Here is a 20365-nt window from a genome sequence, read left to right as displayed (position 1 = left end):
TTTGACGAAGACCGAAGTCTCCATTTCCGACTCCATTATGGAGAACACAACCTGGAACTCCACTTGCGCGTAATTGGATTAAAGTGAGGAAGACTTGCGCAGCATCGGCCGCACTCGCACTTCCTGCTGACCGACATGATCCAGTGACAAGACTGAGTCAAGACGACTGAAGATGGCCCCCGGGCGCAGTGATTCATACACCCACTCACACACACACTCACACACACACTCACCCACCCACTCATACACCCACTCATACACCCACTCATACACAGACTCACACACCCACTCATACACCCACTCATACACCCACTCACACACCCACTCACACACCCACTCACACACCCACTCATACACAGACTCACACACCCACTCACACACCCACTCATACACCCATTCACACACCCACTCACACACCCATTCATACACCCATTCATACACCCACTCACACACCCACTCACACACCCACTCACACACCCATTCACACACCCACTCATACACCCACTCACACACCCACTCACACACCCACTCACACACCCATTCACACATCCACCCACTCACACACCCACTCACACACCCACTCACACACCCACTCATACACCCACTCACACACCCATTCAACACCCACTCACACAAGCACTCACACACCCACTCATACACCCACTCACACACCCACTCACACACCCACTCACACACCCACTCACACACCCACTCATACACCCACTCACACACCCATTCACACACCCACTCACACATCCACCCACTCACACACCCACTCACACACCCACTCACACATCCACTCACACACCCACTCACACACCCACTCACACATCCACCCACTCACACACCCACTCACACACCCACTCACACACCCACTCACACACCCACTCACACATCCACCCACTCACACACCCACTCACACACCCACTCACACACCCACTCACACACCCACTCACACATCCACTCACACACCCACTCACACACCCACTCACACACCCACTCACACACCCACTCACACATCCACCCACTCACACACCCACTCACACACCCACTCACACACCCACTCACACATCCACCCACTCACACACCCACTCACACACCCACTCACACATCCACTCACACACCCACTCATACACAGACTCACACACCCACTCACACACCCACTCACACACCCACTCACACACCCACTCACACACCCACTCACACACCCATTCACACACCCATTCACACACCCACTCACACACCCACTCATACACCCACTCACACACCCATTCACACACCCACTCACACACCCATTCACACACACCCACTCACACACCCATTCACACACACCCACTCACACACCCATTCACACACCCACTCACACACCCACTCATACACCCACTCATACACCCACTCACACACCCACTCACACACCCACTCACACACCCATTCACACACCCACTCATACACCCACTCACACACCCATTCACACACCCACTCACACACCCACTCACACACCCACTCACACACCCATTCACACATCCACCCACTCACACACCCACTCACACACCCACTCATACACCCACTCACACACCCATTCAACACCCACTCACACAAGCACTCACACACCCACTCATACACCCACTCACACACCCATTCACACACCCACTCACACACCCACTCACACACCCACTCATACACCCACTCACACACCCATTCACACACCCACTCACACATCCACCCACTCACACACCCACTCACACACCCACTCACACATCCACTCACACACCCACTCACACACCCACTCACACATCCACCCACTCACACACCCACTCACACACCCACTCACACACCCACTCACACACCCACTCACACATCCACCCACTCACACACCCACTCACACACCCACTCACACACCCACTCACACATCCACTCACACACCCACTCATACACAGACTCACACACCCACTCACACACCCACTCACACACCCACTCACACATCCACCCACTCACACACCCACTCATACACCCACTCACACACCCATTCACACACCCATTCACACACCCACTCACACACCCACTCATACACCCACTCACACACCCATTCACACACCCACTCACACACCCATTCACACACCCACTCACACACCCACTCACACACCCATTCACACACCCATTCACACACACCCACTCACACACCCATTCACACACACCCACTCACACACCCATTCACACACCCACTCACACACCCATTCACACACCCACTCACACACCCACTCACACACCCACTCACACACCTACTCACACACCCATTCATACACCCACTCACACACCCATTCACACACACCCACTCACACACCCACTCACACACCCACTCACACACACAGGGCCACGGAGGTAATCGAACCGTGTGTGAGTGTGTGTGTGAGTGTGTGTGTGTGAGTGCGTGTGTGTGAGTGTATGTGTATGTGTGTGTGTGAGTGAGTGTGTGTGTGAGTGTGAGTGTGTGTGATTGTGTGTGTGTGTGTGTGTGTGTGTGTGTGTGTGTGTGTGTGTGAGTATGTAAAACCTTAGTTGTAAGCCCCATGTGAGAAGCTCAACACGTCTGAACACATTCCTTCCGTCCTTACCGTTCTTTTGTCTCTGTCTCTTTCCTTCAGTTCCACCTCAAATTCCTCTACAGACATGTTCAACACACACACACACACACACACACACACACACACACACGTTTTTATTATGACTGCAAAATAAAGTGGTGCTTGAAAGTTTGTGAACCCTTTAGAATTTTCTGTATTTCTACATAAATATGATCTAAAACATCATCAGATTTTCACCTGAGTCCTGAAAGTAGATAAAGAACCCAATTAAACAAATAAGACAAAAAATTATACTTTTTCATTTATTTATTGAGGAAAATGATCCAGTATTACATATCTGTGAGGGGTAAAAGTATGTGCACCTCCAGGATTAGCAGTTAATCTGAAGGTGAAATTAGAGTCAGGTGTTTTCAGTCAGTGGGATGATGATCAGGTGTGAGTGAGTGACGTCCTGTTTTATTTAAAGAACAGGGATCTATCAGAGTCTGGAAAACACTGCATTCCAGCGTAAGAACCTTATCCCATCTGTGAAACATGGTGGTGGTAGTGTCATGGTTTGGACCTGTTTTGCTGCATTTGGACCAGGACAACTCGCCATCACTGATGGAACAATGAATTCTGAATGATACCAGCGAACTCTAAAGGAAAATATCAGGACATCTGTCCATGAACTGAATCTGAAGAGAAAGTGGATCATGCAGCAACACAACGATCCTAAACACACGAGTCGTTCTCCCAAAGAACGCTTAAAGAAGAATAAAGTTCATGTTTTGGAACGGCCGAGTCAAAGTCCTGACCTTAATCCAGTAGAAATGTTGTGGAAGGACCTGAAGCAAGCAGTTCATGTGAGGAAACCCACCAACATCCCGGAGTTGAAGCTGTTCTGTACTGAGGAACGGGATAAAACTCCTCCAAGCCGATGTGCAGATGATCAACACTTACCCCAAACGATTATCTGCAGTTATTACTGCACAAGGAGTCACACCACATACTGAAAGCAAAGGTGCACATACTTTTACCCCTCACAGATATGTAATATTGGATCATTTTCCTCAATAAATAAATGACCAAGTATAATATTTTTATCTCATTTCTTTAATTTGGTTCTCTTTATCTACTTTTAGGACTTGTAATAAATGAGTTAGGTGAGCTAGATGAGTTAGTACTGCCCCCATATGGCTAACACTGTGTATTACGATGAAAACGCACACGGACAGAAGAGAGGTCCATCCCTCCATCTCCTATACCACTTATCCTTTTCAGGGTCACGGGGAACGTGGAGAATATCCCAGGGAGCATCGGGCAAAAGGCGGGGTACACCCTGGACAGGGTGAAGAGAGGTTAAGTGAAGAACAAAAACATTAAATTAATCAGAATGTTAATATGAGTCTGGGTTAGTGGGGTTTGTAGATCTATATAGGAAATTATTTGGGCTCCTGATTTATTAATTAAAAAAAAAAAAAAACAAACATTTTTTGTCCCCATCATCAAAAGAGGGTCAGATATATCAATAAATAAAAAAAACCCAGGAAATACTGCTGCTTTATATATATATATATATATATATATATATATATATATATATATATATATATATATATATATATATATAGAGAGAGAGAGAGAGAGAGAGAGAGAGAGAGAGATAGGAAGAGAAGCTAACTTACTGACCGTAAGGCAGACTGTAAACTGTATTTATTTATTTGTTTGCTTATTTATATGTTTTCTACTAACTTTGTGTTGCAATTACAGCATAAATGTTTTTAATGACTACAAATGACAGGTTTTTCTGCTATTAAACACAAGTTTTAAGGGTTTAAGGGGTTTCATGCACACTTGTCCACTTCCCCATGGCCTTTGGGTCTGGTGTAGATTTTACAGTGTATAGTGTTCAGTGGTGAATGAAGCGGTTAGTGTAAACATGAGCAATACAGTGCTTTATATTTCGGGGAGTGATGTGGGATTCAGGTGTAGTTTAGTTTACAGGTGCAGTACCTGATGTGGTAGTGAGTAAGTGATTAGTCGTGGTCTCTGTACAGAGTGAGAATTAAACACAGTGTAAATGGAAGGCGTGTATCTGCTGAACAGCGCTGTGTTGTAGTTTCATTTCTGTCCTCTGGGGGCAGCAGTGTGGCGCGTGGCGCTTGGAGCGACAAAAAACCCGGAAGCACCGAAGAAGCGGCAGCAGCAGCAGTAGCGGTGTAGACAAGATGGCGGACAGCAGAGAGAAAGGGCTACAGGATTACAGGAAGAAATTACTGGAACATAAAGAGATCGACGGGCGGCTGAAGGAGTGTGAGTGCCGCAGCGGACTTTATATTTATGACATTAACCGCTGGGTGAAGTGTGTGTGGTGTGTGTAAACAGTTTATTGGGGTTAATGAGCGGCGCAGTGTAGCGCGCTGTGTCATCATACACACACACTCCATTCATAACTAACACACACACACACACACACACACACACACACACACACACACACACACACACACAGAGCCGGTTAATGATACAACAGACTACACTTCACTGATATTCTTATTTCTAACCGGTTAATGGTGCTGTGTTACAGTGAGAGAGCAGCTGAAGGAGCTGACCAAGCAGTATGAGAAATCTGAGAATGACCTGAAAGCGCTGCAGAGTGTCGGACAGGTGAGGGGTGCCAATATTTATACACACAGGCATGAGTTCAGATGCTTATTAACATGCAATATGCTGTAGTGTAGTTGTACAGATGTGTATAAACCATAACATGATTAAAAGAAGTGTATTATATATTTTGCGTGTGTGTGTGTAGATTGTAGGTGAGGTGTTGAAGCAGCTGACAGAGGAAAAGTGTAAGTGTGTGTTTGTATGTTTCTGATTATTACCGCTTGTGTGTACTCCACTGAGCACTCACTGTGTGTGTGTGTGTGTGTGTGTTTTTCAGTTATTGTTAAAGCCACTAATGGGCCACGCTACGTGGTGGGCTGCAGGAGACAGGTAAACACTCAATCTAGGTGTGATGTCACTTCCTGTTTGGCTGTGTGTGTGTGTGTGTGTGTGTGTGTGTGTGTGTGTGTGTGTGTGTGTGTGTGTTCGTTCTGATGTCACTGTTTTTCTACAGCTGGATAAGACAAAGCTGAAGCCTGGAACCCGAGTGGCGCTGGATATGACCACCCTCACCATCATGAGGTGTACACACACACACACACACACACACACACACACACACTGCTCCCAGTGGTGTCTTGAAATGTGAGAATCGTACACGGCTTCACTCACTACTGTAACACTGAGTGTGTGTGTGTGTGTGTGTGTGTGTGTGTGTGTGTGTGTCTCTCTGTCTGTCTGTCTCAGGTATTTGCCACGTGAGGTGGACCCATTGGTATATAACATGTCTCATGAGGATCCAGGAATTGTGTCTTACTCTGAGATTGGAGGATTATCAGAACAGATCAGAGAGCTCAGAGAGGTGAGGACATCACTCACACACACACACACACACACACACACACACACACACACACACAGTCCATGTCCAGTGTTTAAATCAGTGTTGAGTAATAAACACACAGGAGACTTACATCTCTGACAGTAACAGCCAATCAGATACACTGTTGCTTCAGCTAATTTGCATAAAATTGACTGTCCCAGCCCAGTCTTTGGACATCATTAGAAGCTCCAGTGCATTATGGGTAAACTCTATACTGTACACGTTACACTATATATTACACTTGGACACATCTCACTCTTTCCAGTATGGTGGTCACACTGATGTGTTGCAGCAGCTAATGCGTGTGTGTGTGTGTGTGTGTGTGTGTGTAGGTGATTGAGCTGCCTCTGACAAACCCTGAGCTGTTCCAGCGTGTGGGCATCATCCCTCCTAAAGGCTGCCTGCTGTATGGACCACCAGGTTTGTGTAGTAACGTGTGTGTGTGTTGTAATGTGTGTGTAACGTGTGTGTGTAGTAATGTGTATGTAACAAGTGTGTGTAACGTGTGTGTGTGTGTAGTAATGTGTGTGTGTGTGTAACGTGTGTAGTGATGTGTGTGTGTGTAACGTATGTGTGTGTGATACAGGCACTGGGAAAACCCTGCTAGCGAGAGCTGTGGCCAGTCAGCTGGACTGCAACTTCCTCAAGGTAAACATTATTATTACACACACCTCTCACAGTGCAGTGCATTATGGGTAATACACAGTTTTTCTCATTTGCAGTGCATTATGGGTAACACACTCTCTAAAAACTTGGGTTTAATTTAAAGTGGATTAAATTAGAGTTTTTTTGGGTATAAGTTTACACACGGAGATGTCCGTAGAACCTGACTGGAGTCCACCTGTGGCTAATTCACCTGATTGGTCATAACATAGAAATCAGGCACACACCTGTGTGTATAATATCCCACAATGCACAGTGTGTGTCAGACCAAACACCACTCCATGAAGTCCATAGATTTCTCAGGAGACCTCTGAAAGCCTCTGAGCTGCAGTGATGAGGAGATGGTGAGAATTGATGAAACGATGAATGATCCAGGGAGATCCTTGAAGAGAACCTGCTCCAGAGTGCACATCACCTCAGACTGGGGTGAAGGTTCAACTTTCAGCAACGTCCAACCAACACAATGCTGCAGCTTCTTCAGGACGAGACTCTGAATGTTCTTCAGTGGCCCACACATGAACCCCACGGAACATTAGTGGAGAGAGCTGAAGATGGAATTCACAGACGCTCCAAATCCAGTCTGGTTGAGTTGCAGTGGATCTGGCTGGAAGAATGGGAGAAACTGAACACAAGTTAGGGGTTGGTTAGGTGTTGACGGAAGAGGTGGGTCTTTAGCTGTGTTTTGAAGATGGTGAGAGAGTCTGCGGTCCGGATTGAGGTTGGAAGTTCATTCCACCACTGAGGAACAGTTAGTGTGAAGGTTCTGGAAAGGGACCTTGAGCCACACTGAGTAGAAACTACTAAGCGTCAGTCATTGATTGATCGCAGATTGCGTGAGGGAGCGTAAGCCTTCAGGAGAGAGTTGAGGTAGGGGGCGCTGTTCCAGACAAGGTCTTGTAGGTGAGCATCAAGGCCTTGAATTTGATGCGGTCGGCTGCAGGAAGCCAGTGGAGGAGATGAAGAGGGGTGTGACATGGGTTCTCTTGGGCTGGTTGAAGATGAGGCGCGCGGCAGCATTCTGAATCATCTGAAGGGGTTTGATGGAGCTGCTGGGAGGCCCGAGAGTAGTGAGTTGCAGTAGTCCAGTTTTGAGATGACAAGAGCCTGGACTAGTTTCTGTGTAGCCTGAGACAGGGCCAAGAGGACAGGTCGTGGGACGACTAGAGAGGAGGAGTTTTGAGACCTGAGTCTCTGAGAGAGGAGAGAAGGAGGACAGTTCAGAGTTACATGGAGCAGGAGCTGGTCTATGTGAGTCTGTGGTGGAGAACTGGTTCCTGATTGATGTAACCTTGTTGGAAAAGAAAGTGGTGAAGTCGTCTGTTAGAGGGTGATGTGCGAGCAGGTCTGGAGGTTAGGGGGCAGATGCTGTCAAGAGACGATGTTAGAGTGGAACATAGCATTTCAGTTGTGGTGTTTAAGTCTAGTGAGGAGAGGTGTCTATCAGAAGAGGGAAGTGAGGTTGTGACAATGGAGGAGAAGTGCGAGGGGTAAGGGAGCGGAGAAAGGCGACTGAAGGTGGAGACAGTGAAGGGGGTGAGGGGAGAAAAATATCAAACTGGATACAGAAACGGTCAGAGGTGTGGAGAGGAGTAATGAGAAGATTGTGTGTGGTGCAGTTACGTGTGAGGATGAGGTCAAGCTGTTTGCCAGCCTTGAGGTCAAACCTGGGAAGGACCGCAAGAGAATCAGCTGCATGTGGCTTATCTAGATGAATGTTGAAGTCACCGAGGACCACAAGAGGAGTTCCATCATCCGGGATGGTGGACAGTAGCGTGTGAAATTCATCATTGAACTTCCCCAGACCCTGGAGGTCGATAGACAACAAGAAAGTGCATTTAGGCAGGGTCCGTGACTGTAACAGCATGAAATTCAAAGGACGTGTAGGAGCAAGCGGGAGAGAGAGATGTAAATTTCCATGTTTTGGAGAGAAGCAAACCTGTAGCACCCCCTCGTCTGTTGGGACGTGAGGTGTGGGAGAAGTTGAAGTTGGAGGCTAGGGCAGCGGGTGTGGCAGTGTTCTCAGTATGGATCCAGGTCTCAGTCAGAGCCTGCACGCTGAGGTTCTAGTGGGTTGCAAAGTCAGGAATGAAGTCTTCCCTGTTCACCGCAGATCAGCAGTTCCAAAGTCTGATAGAGAACGAGAAGGAATCTGCAGAGGCCACATGCAGAGAGCGTAGGGTGTTTAAATTGCGTACTTTCCTGGGAGTGTGCCGTGGTCTGTACCTGTGGTGAATAACAGGGATGAACTGATGACACGTGTTAGTGTGTAAACAGGTAAACAGTGAGGGGAAGAGAGGAGGAGAAGGTGATACACTTCGCCTCACGCAAAGTGTAATCGCGTGAACGAGCGACTCCCGGCCGAAACTGAATATGAACATCGGAATTATCTCTAATCCAGCAACGTGTAAACAGCTCGTAGCAACAAGGAAGTGCAGTTACAGCTTCTGTCTGACGACCGATGCTAAAACTAGCTTCAACTAAAAATCAAGAAGAAACCACCCACTGTTCACCCTGAGTGAATAATCTCTCTGCTGTGGGTTCACGTGACACACTAATATAGTCCTCAACAAGTGTGCAGGTGTTGTGATGGGGTGTGTGTGTGTGTAGGTGGTTTATTAGTATATATGATGGTGTGTGTGTGTTTGTAGGTGGTGTATTAGTGTATATGATGGTGTGTGTGTGTGTGTGTGTGTGTGTGTGTGTGTGTGTGTGTAGGTGGTGTCGAGCTCCATCGTGGATAAGTATATCGGTGAAAGCGCTCGGCTGATCAGAGAGATGTTTAATTACGCTCGAGATCATCAGCCCTGCATCATCTTCATGGACGAGATCGACGCCATCGGTAACCTCCATCACACACTCCGCTTATTATACACTGATACACTGTATACTGGACTGTGTAATCACTCATACTGTGTGTGTGTGTGTGTGTGTGTGTGTGTGTGTGTTTCAGGTGGACGGCGTTTCTCTGAGGGAACTTCAGCAGATCGTGAGATCCAGAGAACCCTGATGGAGGTGATCATTACTGTCTCACTGCTTTCTATAAAACAGGAGAACTGCTGTGGGCCAGTGCTGTCCAGTTAATGTGTGTGTGTGTGTGTGTGTGTGTGTGTGTGTGTGTGTGTGTGTTAGCTGCTGAATCAGATGGACGGGTTTGACACTCTGCACCGTGTGAAGATGATCATGGCTACTAATCGTCCTGACACACTGGACCCGGCTCTGCTCCGGCCCGGGAGACTCGACAGGAAGATCCGTAAGACTGTATTTTACCTTCTCTCCACACGCACACGCACACACACACACACACACACACACACACACACACACACAAACACACACACACACACACACACACACACACCCCTCATCTCGCTATGCGTGTTTTTGTTTCTATAATAAACCTCACACACAGGAAGTGATGTAATAGTCCACTTCAGTTGGGTTCCTGCTCGTTTATATGTAGTTCTGAAGGTTTCTGTAGTAAACAGATGTTTATTTTATTCATAAACACTGCGGAATCTGGTTTACTTCCTGTTTCCTGTTCAGATATCGAGTTGCCCAATGAGCAGGCTCGTCTGGACATCCTGAAGATCCACTCAGGTCCCATCACTAAACACGGAGACATCGGTGAGACACTGATTTATCTACACACACACACTATATATATATATATATATATATATAATGACACCGGTTATTTCTGCACTTAGAATTCTCTGCAAGTGTTTAACCTCCTCATTCACTGGGGTTACGTCCACACACTCTACACGTCCACACACCCTTACACGTCCACACACCCTACACGTCCACACACCCTTCATGTCCACACACCCTTTACGGCTGGCACACAGATGTAAAATTGCTGGTCTTGAAGAAGAGACACATGTTCCTGTACAGTTTCGGTGTAATGGCTTTACACTGCAGTCCTGACCCCACAGTCTGATTGGCTGATGTAGATAATGTGAGCCACACCCCTGATCAGAGGTCAGCAGTAGGTTATTTACGTCTGTAACCAGCGCCGTCTCTGTGCAGTGATGAGGTCTAAATTCTGACTGAAAGATTTCAGGAATATTCCTATGAGCGTACAGTGAGGGGAAAAAAGTATTTGATCCCCTGCTGATTTTGTACGTTTGCCCACTGACAAAGAAATGATCAGTCTATAATTTTAATGGTAGGTTTATTTGAACAGTGAGAGACAGAATAACAACAAGAAAATCCAGAAAAACGCATGTCAAAAATGTTATAAATTGATTTGCATTTTAATGAGGGAAATAAGTATTTGACCCCCTCTCAATAAGAAAGATTTCTGGCTCCCAGGTGTCTTTTATACAGGTAACGAGCTGAGATTAGGAGCACACTCTTAAAGGGAGTGCTCCTAATCTCAGCTCGTTACCTGTATAAAAGACACCTGTCCACAGAAGCAATCAATCAATCAGATTCCAAACTCTCCACCATGGCCAAGACCAAAGAGCTCTCCAAGGATGTCAGGGACAAGACTGTAGCCCTACACAAGTCTGGAATGGGCTACAAGACCATTGCCAAGCAGCTTGGTGAGAAGGTGACAACAGTTGGTGCGATTATTTGCAAATGGAAGAAATACAAAAGAACTGTCAATCTCCCTCGGCCTGGGGCTCCATGCAAGATCTCACCTCGTGGAGTTGCATTGATCATGAGAACAGTGAGGAATCAGCCCAGAACTACACGGGAGGATCTTGTCAATGATCTCAAGACGGCTGGGACCATAGTCACAAAGAAAACAATTGGTAACACACTACGCCGTGAAGGACTGAAATCCTGCAGCGCCCGCAAGGTCCGCTGCTCAAGAAAGCACATATACATGCCCGTCTGAAGTTTGCCAGTGAACATGTGAATGATTCAGAGGACAACTGGGTGAAAGTGTTGAGGTCAGATGAGACCAAAATGGAGCTCTTTGGCATCAACTCAACTCACCGTGTTTGGAGGAGGAGGAATGCTGCCTATGACCCCTGGAACACCGTCCCCACCGTCAAACATGGAGGTGGAAACATTATGCTTTGGGGGTGTTTTTCTGCTAAGGGGACAGGACAACTTCACCGCATCAAAGGGACGATGGACGGGGCCATGTACCGTCAAATCTTGGGTGAGAACCTCCTTCCCTCAGACAGGGCATTGAAAATGGGTCGTGGATGGGTATTCCAGCATGACAATGACCCAAAACACACGGCCAAGGCAACAAAGGAGTGGCTCAAGAAGAAGCACATTAAGGTCCTGGAGTGGCCTAGCCAGTCTCCAGACCTAAATCCCATAGAAAATCTGTGGAGGGAGCTGAAGGTTCGAGTTGCCAAACGTCAGCCTCGAAACCTTAATGACTTGGAGAGGATCTGCAAAGAGGAGTGGGACAAAATCCCTCCTGAGATGTGTGCAAACCTGGTGGCCAACTACAAGAAACATCTGACCTCATCTTGTTGTTATTCTGTCTCTTGCTGTTCAAATAAACCTACCATTAAAATTATAGACTGATCATTTCTTTGTCAGTGGGCAAACATACAAAATCAGCAGGGGATCAAATACTTTTTTCCCCTCACTGTAACTGCATATCCTGTTGTGGGATCTTGGAGGTAAATCAGCAGTTTAATAACGTGAGGTGTAAATATTAACGCGTGTTTATTTTTGTTCAGATTACGAGGCGATTGTGAAACTGTCAGACGGATTTAACGGAGCTGATCTGCGTAACGTCTGCACTGAAGCTGGTAAAATAACCGTACACACCTTTCACCCTGATCCGTGTCTGATCATATGAGTGTGTTTATAGTGTGTGTGTGTGTGTGTGTGTGTGTGTGTGTGTGTGTGTGTGTGTGTGTGTGTGTGTTCCTCCACAGGGATGTTTGCTATCCGTGCTGATCGGGATTTTGTCACTCAGGAGGACTTTATGAAGGCAGTGAGGAAAGTCGCAGACTCTAAAAAGCTTGAATCCAAACTGGATTATAAACCTGTTTAAAACCTCAGCTCTGACACACACACACACACACACACACACACACACACGGTGACAGAGCTGAGTAAATGTTTATTTTGTTTCTTTTTGTTATGTTTAGTATAATGCGGCGAGTTCAGATTTAAACACGTGTGTAAAACCACCACCCTTCAGAAGGCTGCTTCCTTAGTGTGTGTGTGTGTGTGTGTGTGCGTGCGCGCGCCTTCTTAGGCTCTTTAGTTTTGTGTTTATTAGGACGCAGCAGTGTTTCTGAACACACTCTTGTGATGTCAGCGCTGATTTTGTTTAATCTGAAATAAATAATTACACATTGTTCATCACCTCATTAAAGTTTCGTACTGAATCAGTGTCCTGTTTTTCTTTATGGTAATTATCTCATTTGAATATCGACTCCACCTCTTCGGTGAAGAGTAGGAACAACTCTTACTTTAATCTTAATGATGAAATGTAAAAGCGGCTGTGGTTTGGGAGTTTCTAATAAGAACACTACACCGAGAACTCCAGTCCTCTGTGATTTATTTATTAAATCCACAATTATAGCAAATAAAATCAACAGTTTTGATTTTTCAGCACGTTTCACTTTTATTTAGATTATTTTAAAGTAACACTCCTCTGAGTGACACTTTATTTAAACACTGATGACTTTAAACATCAGTTTAAAGTTTATTAGTAGACTAATAAATATATAAAATAATATTTATGTACACAATATTACAGCGTTTGTCCTAAACTCCATCGTGTTCACTACATAGTGCACTAGCTTTAATGTTTTATACACAGTGGAGGAAATCTACTGCACATCCCATAATGCACTGCAGCAGGTCAGTGACCAAACTATGTCTACATACTACCCATAGTGCACTGCATTATGGTGAAAAGGGGGTGTGGTCTGGGACACGCCCACAGTGGGCTGATCACAGTGACATGTTTGTGGTATGAATTGAATTTCAGTGTAATTTTATTTACACAGGAGTGTGTTCGGAATAACATCAGATTCAGATGATGAAGTAAAATGAAAAGTTCCTGCTACTTTAGTTCCTCCAAAAGGGTTTCGAAATCATTACTGTTTAAAATAACAATCATTAAAAAGCAGTGCTGTGCATGTCTGTGTTATAAGCCCCGCCCCTCGGGACAGGGGGAGTGGTTGTGGGCGGAGACAGGGTGAAGGACTCGCAGACGAAGGCTCGGCACATGGGGCAATGCTGAAACCTCCACACACACTCGTCACACACACACGCATGACGACACGGTAACAACACACGGTTCACTGCCGCATTCTGACACACCACACAGTCCCGCCCTACAGTTCCTGGCCACGCCCCCTCTGTATCCGACTCCACCTCTTCATCCTTTGGTTCTTCTTCATGTGGCTTTACCTCTTCCTCCGTAGGGGTGGGGCTTGTGCCGTCAGTGGACATGAAGAGTGGCTGTGAAGAAATGTTAGACATGTTCAGATGTTACTATGGAAACAGAGAAACAGCCAATGAGACCAATCAGCATGTGTTTACCTTTAGATCGAACATGTTTCCATCAGCAGTGAGCAGGACGTGGAACAGGATCCTCGCAGAGAGCCGGTACTTATCATCAGGAACGTGGAGAACTGTAACACTCACCACCTGCAACAACCATTGTTCATCATCAGCAACAGCATCAGCTCCATCATCACCACCCTCCCCATCATCACTACCACCCTCCCCATCATCACCTCCATCATCAGCTCCATCATCACCACCCTCCTCCTCATCACCTTCATCACCACCACCACCCTCCTCATCATCACCTCCATCATCACCACCACCATCACCACCCTCCTCCTCATCATGTCCATCATCACCCCCATCATCACAACCACCCTCCTCACCATCACCTCAATCACCATCACCGCCCTCCTCAACACCTCCATCACTATCACCACCACCCTCCTCATCATCAGCTCCATCACCCTCCTCCTCCTCATCACCACCATCATCATCACCTCCACCACCATCACCACCCTCCTCATCACCACCACTACCCTCCTCATCATCTCCATCATCATCACCCCATCTCCACCACCCTCCTCATCACCATCACCACCCTCCTCATCATCACCTCCATCACCATCACCACTCTCCCCATCATCACCTCCATCACCACCCTCATCACGTCCATCACCACCCTCCTCACCATCACCTCAATCACCACCACCCTTCTCATCATCACCTCCATCACCACCTTCCACATCACCTCAATCACCACCACCACCCTCCTCCACATCTCCATTATCACCACCACCACCCTCTTCATCACCTCCATCACCACCCTCCTCATCATCACCTCAATCATCACCACCCTCCCCATCACCACCCTCCTCATCATCACCTCCATCATCACCACCCTCCTCATCATCACCTCCATCATCACCACCACCCTCCTAATCATTATCTCCATCATCAGCACCACCCTACTCATCCCTCATCCACCTCCATATCACCTTCCTTATCAGCTCCATCATCACCACCCTCATCACCTCCATCACCACCCTCCTCATCATCACCTCCATCACCACCTTCCTCAACACCTCAATCACCACCACCCTCCTCAACATCATCTCCATCATCACCACCACCACCCTCCTAATCACCTACATCACCACCCTCCTCATCATCACCTCAATCATCACCACCACCCTCCTCATCATCATCTCCATCACCCTCCTCATCACCTCCATATCACCTTCCTCATCAGCTCCATCATCACCACCCTCATCACCTCCATCACCACCTTCCTCAACACCTCAATCACCACCACCCTCCTCATCATCACCTCAATCATCACCACCACCCTCCTCATCATCATCTCCATCACCCTCCTCATCACCTCCATATCACCTTCCTCATCAGCTCCATCATCACCACCACCACCCTCCTAATCACCTCCATCACCACCCTCCTCATCATCACCTCAATCATCATCACCACCCTCCTCAACATCATCTCCATCATCACCACCACCCTCCTCATCACTTCCATCACCACCCTCCTCATCATCACCTCAATCATCACCACCACCCTCCTCATCATCACCTCAATCATCACCACCACCCTCATCATCACCTCAATCATCACCACCACCCTCCTCATCATCACCTCAATCATCACCACCACCCTCCTCATCACCTCAATCATCACCACCACCCTCCTCATCCCTCATCATCACCTCCATATCACCTTCCTCATCAGCTCCATCATCACCACCACCACCCTCCTAATCACCTCCATCACCACCCTCCTCAACATCACCTCAATCATCACCACCACCCTCCTCATCACCTCAATCATCACCACCACCCTCCTCATCACCTCAATCATCACCACCACCCTCCTAATCATCATCTCCATCATCACCACCACCCTCCTCATCAGCTCCATCATCACCACAACCCTCCTCTCTATCATCACCACCCCCTCATCGTGACATCCATCATCATCATCACCCTCCTCATCACCACAACCATCCTCATCATCACCTCCATTACCACCCTCCTCATCACCACCACCCTCCTCATCACCACCATCATCATCATCAGCAGCAGCAGCCCCACTATCATAACCATAATGATAATGATGAAGATGGTAATGATAGTGTTTACTATCATGGTCATGTCCACCATCCACCATCTCCATAATATTCATCATCATCATCATGACTTACAGTGTAAACAGAATGGTGTGTGTGTGTGTGTGTGTGTGTGTGTGTGTGTGTGTGGGTTACTCACAATGTCGTAGACATCTCTGTCCTCCACCTTAGCTAAGGTGAGAACAGCGACTAGCGGATAGCGATCTCTTGGGAGGAAGCCGAAATCTGTTACTCCGAGATCTGAAGGCATCTGAGTGATGCACTCCGACCTCTGACCTTTACCCATGCTGACATCATCGTCAAAGATCAACTCATATACACACTAACATTCATAATTACAGCGTTATTACACATTATAATACTCACTATTAATGAGCGTTAATGACATTAAGAACAGGTGAAGGCGTGTTAATGACAGCAGGGATAGGTGAAGGCATGCTAATGACATTAAGGACAGGGTAAGGTGTGTTAATGACAGTAAGGACAGGTGAAGGTGTGTTAATGACAGTAAGGACAGGTGGAGGTGTGTTAATGACAGTGTTAATGACAGTAAGGACAGGTGAAGGCGTGTTAATGACAGTAAGGACAGGTGAAGGTGTGTTAATGACAGTAAGGACAGGTGAAAGTGTGTTAATGACAGTGTTAATGACAGTAAAAACAGGTGAAGGCATGCTAATGACAGTAAAAACAGGTGAAGGTGTGTTAATGACAGTAAGGACAGGTGAAGGTGTGTTAATGACAGTAAGGACAGGTGAAGGTGTGTTAATGACAGTAAGGACAGGTGAAAGTGTGTTAATGACAGTGTTAATGACAGTAAAAACAGGTGAAGGCATGCTAATGACAGTAAAAACAGGTGAAGGTGTGTTAATGACAGTAAGGACAGGTGAAGGTGTGTTAATGACAGTGTTAATGACAGTAAGGACAGGTGGAGGTGTGTTAATGACAGTAAGGACAGGTGAAGGTGTGTTAATGACAGTAAGGACAGGGTAAGGTGTGTTAATGACAGTAAGGACAGGTGAAGGCGTGTTAATGACAGTAAGGACAGGTGAAGGCGTGTTAATGACAGTAAGGACAGGTGGAGATGTGTTAATGACAGTAAGGACAGGTGGAGGTGTGTTAATGACAGTGTTAATGACAGTAAGGACAGGTGAAGGTGTGTTAATGACAGTAAGGACAGGTGGAGATGTGTTAATGACAGTAAGGACAGGTGGAGGTGTGTTAATGACAGTGTTAATGACAGTAAGGACAGGTGAAGGTGTGTTAATGACAGTAAGTACAGGTGAAGGCATGCTAATGACAGTAAGGACAGGTGAAGGTGTGTTAATGACAGTGTTAATGACATTAAGGACAGGTGAAGGTGTGTTAATGACAGTAAGGACAGGTGGAGATGTGTTAATGACAGTAAGGACAGGTGAAGGCGTGTTAATGACAGTAAGGACAGGTGGAGATGTGTTAATGACAGTAAGGACAGGTGGAGGTGTGTTAATGACTGTTAATGACAGTAAGGACAGGTGAAGGTGTGTTAATGACAGTAAGGACAGGTGGAGATGTGTTAATGACAGTAAGTACAGGTGAAGGCGTGTTAATGACAGTAAGGACAGGTGAAGGTGTGTTAATGACAGTAAGTACAGGTGAAGGCATGCTAATGACAGTAAGGACAGGTGAAGGTGTGTTAATGACAGTGTTAATGACAGTAAGGACAGGTGAAGGTGTGTTAATGACAGTAAGGACAGGTGAAGGTGTGTTAATGACAGTGTTAATGACAGTAAGTACAGGTGAAGGCATGCTAATGACAGTAAAAACAGGTGAAGGTGTGTTAATGACAGTAAGGACAGGTGAAGGTGTGTTAATGACAGTAAGGACAGGTGAAGGTGTGTTAATGACAGTAAGGACAGGTGAAGGTGTGTTAATGACAGTAAGGACAGGTGAAGGCGTGTTAATGACAGTAAGGACAGGTGAAGGCATATTAATGACAGCAGGGATAGGTGAAGGCGTGCTAATGACATTAAGGACAGGTGAAGGTGTGTTAATGACGGTGTTAATGACAGTAAGGATACATGAAGGTGTGGCAGTGCAGGTACTGCCCCTGTAAAGCCTGTTGGAATAAATGCGCTGTGTTCAGTCTTCGTGTGTAGCGGTGTTCCTGCAGGGCAAACTGTAGAGCCTGAACACTGCAGCCCCAATAACAACTCAACACACACTCCTCTAAACAATATGGCTGCAGACATACACCATCTGAAAGAACACAGACACACATTAACATGGCAGTTCGCTCTGTGAGACAGACAGACAGACAGACAGGTGGAGTGTGGTGTTTTACCCGTTACTGATCCCAGTGTGGTGTTTGTGTTGATCTCCAGAGAGAACGGATTGGGAACCTGAACCATCTTCTTCTCTGGAGCAGGAGGAAGAGAATCACCTTCATCTGAACTTCTCACAATCACCGGCACATCAAAGCCAAACCTGCACACACACACACACACACACACATCAGACATCATACATACATACACACACACACCACACATCAAACACCATCCACACACACACATACACATCAAACACTACACACACATCAAACACACACACACACACACACACACTGAACACCACACGCACACTGAACACTACACACACAGAGACAGACACACTGAACACCACACACACACACACACACACACACACACACACACACACACACACACACACACACACACACACACACACTTACCAGCCCAACACTGCAGCCACAGTCAGGATGAAACACACTGCTATCACACTGATGTAAAAAAGTGGAGAATATTCATACAGCTTTACTATAAACTCCGCCGCCATACCGGAAATATACCGGAAATTAAACATTCACTAACACAGTTTTAATTTAGAATAAAACCGCACATCAGAGAGTTCCAGTGAAATTACGGAACTAAAATAACACACAGCGGCGCTGTCACAACACTGGAACCTCCGGATAACACACACTTCCGGGTTAACAGCAGCTACGGCGGCCTCGTGGATCAAACCGCGAATAGAAAATAAACTCGCTGTATATACTCCTGCTAGTTTTGACCACAGATTCTTGTCCTCATCGAGGCTTAGTTGCTGTTTTAGGGGTTAGGTGTAGCATTTTTCTTTGTTAATATAAAGGTTGATTGAAATAACTAACACAGAAACAAGTGTGTCTGTATGATAAAGTATGATTAATTGTTCTTATATTCACTGTAAAATATTTGTTTATAAAATTTCCTTATATTGTATATTTTAGAATATTAGTAATATTATTAATTATATGTATTTATTGAACTTGTCTCACACTGCTGTGTACCTGCACTTTATGTAGTCTTGCGTACTGTTCTGTGTTGCATCTTGGTCCTGGACAAATGTCATTTCATTCTAATGTATACAGGTATACAGAGGAATGACAATTAAAAACCAACTTGAACTTGATTTATCTTGAATATAGTGTATGCAGTATGAGGGAACATGGTGCAGGACAGTCCACTAATAAAATGATAAACTACTTTATAGTCCTATTCCAGTAGGAATATAAATAAGCTCCAGTTAGTCCAGAATGCAGCTGCTAGAGTCCTAACTAGAACTAGAAGATATGACCATATCACACTGATATTATCAATACTGCATTGGCTCCCAGTAAAATCTCGCATTAATTATAAAATACTTTTATTAACCTATAAAGCACTAAATGGTCTCGCGCCACAATATCTAAGTGACCTTTTGGTTTTATATGATCCGCCACGCCTACTTAGATCAAAAGATGCAGGCTATCTGACGGTACCTGGAATAGTGAAGGCTACAGCAGGGGGAAGAGCTTTCTCTTATAGAGCCCCACAGTTATGGAACAGTCTTCCTATTAGTGTTCGGGACTCAGACACAGTCTCAGTGTTTAAGTCTAGGCTTAAAACATATTTGTTTACTCAAGCCTACCCTGACTAGATTCTGTTCTACTACTTCGCAGTCATAATTATCTTTTTTCTCCCTCTCTCCTTTCACCGAGCCCCACACGAATTTATGGAGATACTAGAGATCCAGATCCTTTCT

General features: G+C 46.1%; 2 protein-coding genes across 3 annotated transcripts in view; one reads left to right on the top strand and one right to left on the bottom strand.

Annotated features, from left to right (window-relative positions):
* The first annotated feature begins 4719 nt into the window (after positions 1–4719).
* psmc6 (proteasome 26S subunit, ATPase 6) overlaps positions 4720–20365 on the top strand; it is a 270786-nt gene continuing 255140 nt past the window's right edge. Inside the window, exons 1-14 of one of the 2 annotated variants that reach the window (XM_053675883.1) lie at positions 4720–4877; positions 5152–5231; positions 5377–5416; positions 5509–5561; positions 5686–5753; positions 5919–6033; positions 6387–6474; positions 6641–6702; positions 9433–9556; positions 9668–9729; positions 9847–9967; positions 10261–10341; positions 12372–12443; positions 12573–12692. In XM_053675883.1, the coding sequence (XP_053531858.1) occupies positions 4793–4877; positions 5152–5231; positions 5377–5416; positions 5509–5561; positions 5686–5753; positions 5919–6033; positions 6387–6474; positions 6641–6702; positions 9433–9556; positions 9668–9729; positions 9847–9967; positions 10261–10341; positions 12372–12443; positions 12573–12691 (1170 nt within the window). In that variant the 5' untranslated portion in view covers positions 4720–4792 and the 3' untranslated portion in view covers position 12692. Of the gene's footprint in view, positions 4878–5151; positions 5232–5376; positions 5417–5508; positions 5562–5685; positions 5754–5918; positions 6034–6386; positions 6475–6640; positions 6703–9432; positions 9557–9667; positions 9730–9846; positions 9968–10260; positions 10342–12371; positions 12444–12572; positions 13032–20365 lie in introns of those variants that run through there. The other variant, XM_053675882.1, reaches the window with a different exon arrangement.
* On the bottom strand, positions 13188–19303 carry cgrrf1 (cell growth regulator with ring finger domain 1). The gene is made up of 6 exons (XM_017455617.3): positions 19038–19303; positions 18627–18769; positions 18364–18541; positions 16446–16593; positions 14197–14304; positions 13188–14115 (listed from the first exon to the last, which is right to left on the bottom strand). The coding sequence occupies exons 1-6, from the start codon at positions 19166–19168 to the stop codon at positions 13771–13773; spliced, it is 1053 nt and encodes a 350-aa protein (XP_017311106.1). The 5' UTR covers positions 19169–19303; the 3' UTR covers positions 13188–13770.

The sequence above is a fragment of the Ictalurus punctatus genome, chromosome 25, assembly GCF_001660625.3.
Source record: "Ictalurus punctatus breed USDA103 chromosome 25, Coco_2.0, whole genome shotgun sequence".
Classification (NCBI taxonomy): Eukaryota; Metazoa; Chordata; class Actinopteri; order Siluriformes; family Ictaluridae; genus Ictalurus; species Ictalurus punctatus.
The sequence above is the reverse complement of the archived record's forward strand: the minus strand, read 5'-3'. Positions and strand labels throughout refer to the sequence as shown.